The following is a 9,367-nucleotide window of genomic DNA, read 5'->3' as shown; positions in this document are numbered from 1 at the left end:
AGATAAACTAATTCTATTTTATTATAAAACTACATTAACAGAACTTTGCAAGTCGGCAAATACAATTCTTCCACCATCATTTAAGGAAGGTCCCTTCCGAGCCTCTTGCTCTGCCCACTGTGCAACTATGAGCTATGCTGTCTCTTATTTGACCATCCTTAGGCAGCATGTCTTGGCCACATCTGTCTTTCCACATTCCAATAAAGCAGTAATTAAGTAACTAATAATAATTGGCAGCCTCTTTGAAACTGATATCAAGATGTCAAGTCCTTCCAACTACTACATACAGAGGGAAGACATTGTTGTTGCTGAGAAATTATCCAGCTGTCTGGCTGTCACTGATACAGAGAGAATCTTGAATTGATTATACTATAGGCAATAGGCACGTTGCTGTACTTCATAGTTGATAGTTACAGAGTTAGTAAAAATGATATGTTAGACTTTAGATCCAGAATTTAAACCATTTGCAACTCCTTTGCACGTCAGCAATTGGCTTCTGATAAATTCTATAAAGGTGATACATAATTCTATACTAACAGTACAGTCACTGAAATTCCTTATCATCAGTAAATAATTAATAATGGGACAAAAAGTTATTGCTCTTCAGAAAAATATTGAAAACAAAATAAAGCATCAAAAACAGATAAAAACATTGGATGCATCATTCTTCTTTAAGTAAATATTAGAATATTTAGAAAATGCAAATAAATTATATAAATCACTATCTGATAGGCACCGTTTATGAATATTTTAATTGTATAAGAATGAAACATTTATATTAAAATTTGAAAGAGAACAAAAGGGTGATTATATTAATCAGTCCTTTTTCCTCATTAGTTGCTCCCGGTTGTTTAGGTCAGGTCGAAACACAATGATATAACATTTGGGGAAAAAGATGCAACCCAAAAGCCCAGCACTAGAAGTCAAGATGGAAAAGATCTCCACAGCCACCACGTATTTCCCCTTGGAGCTCAGGTACACTGGGACAAAGGACAACCAAACACTACAAAAGACCAACATGCTGAAGGTGATGAATTTGGCTTCATTAAAACTGTCAGGTAACTTCCTGGCAAGAAAAGCTGTAGTGAAGCTGACAAGAGCCAAGAAACCCATGTAGCCAAGGACACAATAAAACATGGTCACAGAGCCTTCATTACATTGTAGGATAATTTCTTCAGTCACTGAGGTCATATCAACATCTGGGAATGGAGGAGTGAATGTCAACCACAGAGTACAAATGCCTGCTTGGATCAGGGAGCAGGAAACAATAATGCAATTAGTTAATTTTTTCCCCACCCATTTTCTCATCCTGGATCCTGGTTTGGTGGCCATAAAAGCCAGAACTACTGTGATGGTTTTTGCCAAAACAGAAGAAACAGCCACTGAGAAAACCACACCAAAAGTTGTTTGTCTTAGGAGACAGGTAAACTTTCCTGGTTTGCCAATGAATAGCAGCGCTGAGAGGAAGCAGAGCAGGAGGGCGATGAGGAGAGTGTAAGTCAGGTCCCGGTTGTTGGCAACCACAATGGGAGTGTCATGGTGCCTTATAAATGCTCCAAGCACAAGAACAGTAGTCAAAGATAAAGAATGTGCAAGACACGCTAAACTGATTCCCAATGGTTCTTTGTAGGTTAAGAAACTAATACGTTTGGGAATACAATAACTATGTTTCTTGTTTGGATAGAAGTTGTCTTCACACCTTGAACATTCATTTCTGTCTGAAAAAGAAAAAATACGTGATTTTTTCCCCTCATACATATTCTGCATAATAATAAAGTTAATTTATAACTATAGTTATAATTATATAATCTTTATGTTCAGTAATCTATATAATATTAAGATGATCAAAATATCCTTTAAATGTAATTCTCATGCTAGTTTTGTAGTATTCTCATAAAATAGTGACTAATCATTCTGCTTCAGTGTCTGGGAGATAAGCCAGATCTTTTCCACTTTCTTGAAGGCCTGCAGTATCCAGTGTCTCATATACTGTAGGAAATGATTCCAAAGTTCCATCTGAAATTTTCTTTAACTGCCCCTTGCCTTGCCAGATTTTGATCATCAGGAGAAAAGGTCACTTTATTTACTGCTATATCCTTCTTATAAGTTGCTGTTTCAGAGTCAGGTAGAACAGTTTCTTTTCTTTCAGACTTTCTGCTGTCCTTAAGGACATACATCTACCTCTCCCCTGTGCCGTGGCAATGTAGGGAATCATAAAATTCACAATGGAAATAGAGTGAGTCTAATGAGAGGAGTAGTATCGTAGAATGTCTAACAGACCCTGAGTACAAAAAGAGGAGGGGTGATAGTCCATTAAATAAAAGATTTCAGTTTATACCTAATTAGACAAAGGTAAAGGTTCCCCTTGCACATGCATGTTAGTCGTTCCCAACTCTAGGGGGCAGTGCACATTTCCATTTCAAAACCAAAGAGCCAGGGGTGTCTGAAGATGTCTCCATGGTCATGTGTCTGGCATGACTAAATGCCAAAGGTGCATGGAATGCTGTTACCTTCCCACCAAAGATGGTCCCTATTTTTCTATTGCAAATTTACATGCTTTTGAACTGCTAGGTTGGCAATAGCTGGGACAAATAATGGGAGCTCACTCCAGTACATAGAGGTAGGATTCGAACGACTGAACTGCTGACATTTCTGATGAACAAGCTCAGCATCTTAGCAGCTGAGCCACCTTTTACCTAATTACAGTAGTTATAAATTAATATGGAGAATCATGATGTTAGGCTTTCAAGATTTTATTCCTTTAATCTATTAGTGATAAACATCAATCAGAAGTTCAAGTGGTTTTAGTCTTCTGATACTCTTGGCTTCTAAGGATTTGACAGTATGTGAACAAGAGGGTTTATTGTAACTTTGTTGATAAAAAAGAAGCACCATATTTTTTGGAGTATAAGACGCACCTTTTTCCCTCAAAAAAGAGGGTGAAAATCTGGGTGTGTCTTATACACTGAATACAGCATTTTTTTTGCCGAAACCCCACCCCTTTGCAAAAATGGCTGTGCAGAGCCTTTAGGAGGCTTTCAGAGTGTTCCTGGGGGCTGGGGAAGGCAAAAATGAGTGAAAATGGGCCATTTCTTTGCTTGTTTTTGGCCCCCCTCAGCCTCCAGGACCACTCTACAAGCATCCTAAAGGCTATGCATGCCCTTTTCTTTTTGACAACAAAAGGCCCATTTTTGCAAAAAAGAGGCCATTTTTGGGAGGTCTGCAGAGTGCTTTTTGTTTTAATTTGCCTCTTCAAAATCTTGGTGTGTCTTTTACTCCGGTGCATCTTATACTCTGAAAAATACAGTACATAATAAAAACGGTTGAATAATGGAACACTTATAAAATTTTGGACTTAAATTTGGTTGCTAAATGTGAAAACAACAGTGTATGATTGAAGTGAAGCATTGGTGAAAATGAATACATGTTTCATGAAAGGTCTAGCATAATCCAAGGATTATGACTGAGTCTTATGTTTATTTATCTGTTTTAAAAATACAGTATATTAGGAATGTTTGTAGGTTTTTTTTGACGATACAAATACTTTGCTTAGTTATTTTACAATAATTTCTAGAGAACATATATTTTAATTAATTGTATTCTATTGGTTTTATTAGCATTAGATTAATAATCAAGGTAATAGTGTAGTAAATTGCTTAGAGCATATCATATTTGATTTATTTTATGACTGCTAATATATAACTGCACACTTCTCTTTCTTGATACTAATTGTATTTACTCTTTTTTATTGCTCATTTTATTATTTAATGGTGCTTATCATAAATAAATAAATTTAAATTTTGAATTACTTTCCATATCTACTGGACTTCTATTAGTTTCACAATATTAATTATGTACCATATTTTCTGGAGTATAAGACATACTGGAGTATAAGACACACCAAGGTTTTGAAGAGACAAATTTAAAAAAAGTAGGTAGGTAGATAGAGGGATAGAGAGGGACAGAGACAGAGAGAGAAATACAGTAGGTAGGTAGGGGGAGAGAGAGTAGGTAGGTAGATAGAGGGAAGGAGGGAGGGAAAGAGAGAGATAAATGCAGTAGGTAAGTAGGGAGAGAGAGAGTAGGTAGGTAGGTAGATGTTTCCAGCTGTATTTATCCATGTGCTGGAGAAGGAAATCACTGACAATCTGCAACATCTCTTTGTTTCTGCTGGCACAGCACTTGATCAATGTAATTCTCATCAATCAGTTGAAGAGCTTTCCAAAAGGAAAAAAAAGTTTTGCACTCTGCAAGCCTCCCAAAAATGGCCCGTTTTTCACGAAAATGGGCCCATTTCTTTTTAAAAAAAAAAGCATGAATAGCCTTGGGGGGGGGCTTGCAGATAGGTCCTGGGGGATGGGACCCCCCAAAATGATAAAAAACAGGCCATTTTCCATCAAAATAAAGCCTTATGGAGGCTTATAGAGTGCTGCTCGGGGCTGGGGGGGGGGGGACAAAAAACGCCCACTTTTTTGCTCATTTCTGCCCTCCCCAGCTCCAAGGAGCTCTCAGAAAGCCCCCATAAGGGTATGCACAGCCATTTTGGTGAAGGAGCAGGGCTTTGGGAGGCAAAAAATGCTGTATTCGATGTATAAGACGCACCCAGATTTTCAGCCTCTTTTTTGAGGAAAAAAGGTGCATCTTATACTCTGAAAAATACGGTATGTCAATAATTATAGTCCAGGAGACCAGGGCTGTAGAAGATATGGAAAAATGATTTAAAATGGGTTCACAATTGCAGTGATGTTTCATAATGTTAAATGAAAAGCTGGTAACCTAATTTAGTCATGATTATTATCATCCTTAATGATCATTTTTAATTGAATATTCATAAGAACTGAAATGATGAACCCACAGATTTAGAAAATATGTTGTGTGTAATACAGAGGCTGATGCCATGTTCAATTTTATCAAAATTTCTTTCTTTAGGAAATAAAATCAGGAGGTGATGAACATCTCTTACCATTCTCAATTGAAACCCTCCCATCTGGGCATGGCTGACAGTCATAACAGCAAAATGCCTCTCCTTCCTTCACCTTTTTGCTGGAACCAGGATAACAGCTCTCACTGCAGACAGAGATGGGTATTACCTGGAAATTAAAGAGGAAATGTATATGTCTGGAGGCTTTTTATTCCAATGTCCACATTTGAAATGATGAAAGCATGTCATGGGCATCATGGATAGGAGTAATCACTTGGAAAACATTTTTACATTGTACAAGCTCAATGATATATACTTACTTCTAGATTAAATAAGTGCAACCGTGAGTTGGGCAAAGACAAAAAACCCTGGATTCCTACTCTATGGCAAAAATGGGCTGGGAATGAAATATTATTGTCTTATTATTACTTATTATTACATCAAGAAATATGAAGTTTCACAAATGAAAAACGAAAACTATTAAATCTTTATTTAACAGATATTCACATATGATAATGAGACCTAGAAGCTGCTATTCTGAAAGCTTTATATAAGAATTTCCTTTTGTCCAATAATATGAATTTACATATCAGTAAAAAAAAACATGTTTATTCAGAATCAAATACAATAATCAAATCCTACCTGGTTAAACCAGCTGTGCCATGTAATTATGTCATCATTGATGGTTAATATTTTATCTGGAGATGCTGAATGATCGACATTTCCAACTTTCATGTGAAGAAATGAATTATTTGGGAAAGCTATCAAGTTTAGAATATCAAATCCAGTTGCCACAATCCCATTCTGATCAAAGGATACTGGTTCCCCAGCACCATTGTTAAAAGCAACATTTCTCAAAAAATAGTGGAACTAAATTGAAAGGAAAAATGCAAATAAGAGTCTAGGTGGCATAGTGGTTAGAGTGCAGTACTGCAGGCTACTTCAGCTGACTGCTAGCTGCAGTTCGGCAGTTCAAATCTCACCGGCTCAAGGTTGACTCATCCTTCCATCCTTCCGAGGTGGGTAAAATGAGGACCCAGATTGTTGGGGGCAATAGGCTGACTCTGTAAACCGCCTAGAGAGGGCTATAAAAGCACTATGAAGTGGTATGTAAGTCTAAGTATTATTACTATTTAGAAAGACTAAATTACCTTACCAGTCTCCATGTTGATACTTTTCACAATATAATAGATTTAATTGTATTCCTTTCCCCCACCTCATTACATTGAAATCGAAGACAAAATAGAATTAAGGATATTAATTAAAAGAATCAACAGGAGAGCCCAAATTATTTTTGTTCAAAAATGAGACAGACATTAGGATTATGATTAATGTCCCCCTGACTTTCCCCTAATATTTTGCTTAACAGAAAAACATTAGAGTGATTCTGACTTCTTGATCAGAGAATTATGAAGACACATAGAAAAACAGATATAAGAATCACAGGAGTTGGAAAATAAGCTTTCTAAAATCTCATAGAATTATGAGATATATAAAAGAAAAATAATCCCAAAATGATTCAGTATAAAATAGTCATATAGAAATCAACACCAAAGATAAAGAGGAAATAAATAAAGTTCAGCATGATGAAGGAAGCATAATTTTATTTTTTTAATTGTAAAACATGGGAAAAAATAGTCAAAAGAGAATTTCAGGGTTCCTATCAATCATAGTATTTTTCCTAATGAGGATATTACCTTCCAGAAGTCTTGACTCTGAATCTTCCTTCCTACTCTACCCATCATTGATCTCTCAGTATTTCTAGAGGAGGACAGAGCATGTAAAGCATGAGCTATTGCATGAACAGCATTGTAGACGCTGTAGCTGTGGCCAGTCATCTCCATTTCGAAAAGAGTCCTAGGAAGGCTCTCCAAATTCTCTTTACCATTGCAAATATTCTCCTCTATATCACTCATAGTTGTATCTGGGAATACACAGTCAAAGGCTTCTTGCCAGAACTGTTTAATGAACGTATCTTTATTTGCGCTGAAGGGGTTTTGTTTCTTAGCAAACGATTTGAACTCTGGTAGAGCAGTGGAATGCATGGTGAAGGAAAGGGCACCATCAATTATTTTGAGATCCCAAGCACGTTGAAGAGGGATTAAACTGAACTCCATCTGTGCTGTCATAATCCAAACAATACCTTTTGGTTTACTTTTCACATCTTCTATATTTGGAAGATACTGAAGCCATAACAAATTTCCCATTGCAAAAGATTCTCCATTATACACCACTGCATTCGCCTTACTATCCATGATAACATCATAGATTTTGGCTGCCTGCTCAAGCAAACCATCAATTCTACTGAAATCAGTTAATTTGGGGAATCGGCAAACGAAAGGAACACAAACCCCATTTTTGGAAAAAAGAGGAATAGCTGTTTTTAGAAATTTTTCGCTGTGCTCATTGTCCACAATAAGGATTCCAATCCATGTCCAGTTAAAATGCAGGAGCAGAGAGACAATCCCGTTATACTGAAGTTCTTCTGGAGGAACCATCTGATAAAAGGAAAGGCCTGGAGTTTTATCACTCATTATCGGAGCAGAGCCATAAATGAACTAGAGAGAAACAGGACAAGGAGATAAGAGCAGCGCTTACAGATCATTTTCAATATTATTTTCAAAACAATCAACATATAGTATATTGAATTAATAATCCTCATACCAACCCTTTTAAAGAACTTCGCCTGCCTCATTGAGATGAAAATTCCCTGAATTTCTATTCCTGGAAATTGTATGTGTGGAAGGCATAACTGCATGGAAGGTGTTGGAAGCCTGTTGATTGCCCTTCAGTGATGATCCAGATCTGGAGGAATTACTGATCTGAATATATCTAAAACCAAGCAGTAGATTTGTAGGTGATGTATAATTGCTGTTCCACATTTTCAAAATCTCAAAAGAAGGTATATTGTTATAATCCTTGTTTGTACACATGCAAAGGTATTTCTGGTAGTTTTTTCAACATGCAGATGGACAAAGGGATTTGTATATTGATGTACATTTTTTTAAAAGTATAAATTTCTATAGTTGATGGTGAATCAAAGCAGTTCAAGTTAGAGAAGGGTTTTTTGGTAATATATTTTGCTATATAAGAATAAAAAAATCATAAGGAAATGTCTAACCACAGCCAATAAGAGTACAGTAACTACAATCCACAGAGGGAAAAAAGCTCTGTCATACATTTTAAACATTTCAGAAGCCATCAAATATTTACTAAAACCTTCGGGCATCTCTGTAGCCCACAAAATAACAGTATATTTTCAAAGCCTCCTAGGCATTCCCAAAGATTCTTTAGCTGAGAAGACAAAGCATCTTGTCACAGCATGTAATGTAAGGACTAGCCTACGACTAGTATGTAATAAAGATTTGATCTGATTGATTTGACTTGACCATGTTTGACAAAGTATGTTTATAGAACATATTTATGATTGTATAGGGTTTCCTGCCTAGGCAGGGGGTTGGACTAGAAGACCTCCAAGGTCCCTTCCAACTCTACTATTGTATTGTATTATTGTATTGTCAGCTGGCAGTCAAAAGACATGAAATTCTTTTAATTTCACAACAGAGATAGCTTCATCTGGGAAGTAGTATACATTTTATATTATGCCAAGTGTAAGAAAGCTTCTAGAAGAAATTAGTGATAAATAAACATGAGAAATAAACTCTACTTATATATCATTCAAAAACAACAATGGAACGTTAAAAGCAGAAAATCAGCTTTAAGAATATCTTCTCTTCTCTTGTTCCTATTAATCAACATCCAGATAAACAATAAAGATGAGCAAGGACAATCAATACTAAAAACTGATATGTCAAACTGCTATATATAAATATCCATTAACTCTTCCTTCATATCAATACACTGATTGTTGTCTCTGCAAGTTAATGTATGTGCATGCTTGAATTCCTGAAATGAGGATGATGGCTCTTGCTGCACATAAAAACATGCATCATTCAGAAATTATAGGTAAATGTTTTTTCAAAAGTGTTTTTAAAAACTCTTTGGTCCAGGAACCACATTTGAAAGGATGAGAGCATATCATAGGATTTTTCAAATTTAGGAATAAGAATAATAGTTTAGAAAATGCTTTCACATTGTAACATCTTAGCTAAATATAATAGATTGTAGGTTTTTTGTTTGTTTGTTTGTTTTATTGGATTTATATGCCGCCCTTCTCCAAAAGGACTCAGATTAAACAATGCAATCATCAGTTGAAAAAATACAAAAAAGTCTGAACTGAATCATGGCAGATCTGTTATCCTCCTTAATTATCGCATAATGGATATTTGGGATTGGGAATCATATCCACCAACAAAAACTTTGACATTTTTCTGGATATTTTGTAATTAATTGGAGACAGTAATTATTCATTAGTATGCAATTAAATTTTACAGACAATGAAAACATCGATAGTTTTCCAAACCATTTTTCTTTGACCATATTAAT

General features: G+C 35.8%; 1 protein-coding gene across 1 annotated transcript; it reads right to left on the bottom strand.

The window, feature by feature from the left end:
- Nucleotides 1–816: 816 nt before the first annotated feature.
- LOC309401359 (vomeronasal type-2 receptor 26-like) lies at nucleotides 817–7,455 on the bottom strand (the record flags this gene model as incomplete). Its single annotated transcript, XM_081970429.1, has 4 exons — nucleotides 817–1,718; nucleotides 4,964–5,090; nucleotides 5,564–5,791; nucleotides 6,619–7,455. 4 exons carry the CDS (start codon nucleotides 7,453–7,455, stop codon nucleotides 817–819), a joined length of 2,094 nt encoding a protein of 697 aa, XP_081826555.1.
- Nucleotides 7,456–9,367: the final 1,912 nt, after the last annotated feature.

Source organism: Natrix helvetica, assembly GCF_964273705.1.
Source record: "Natrix helvetica genome assembly, chromosome: Z".
NCBI classification, from domain to species: domain Eukaryota; kingdom Metazoa; phylum Chordata; class Lepidosauria; order Squamata; family Natricidae; genus Natrix; species Natrix helvetica.
This window is presented reverse-complemented; position numbering and strand designations above follow the sequence as displayed.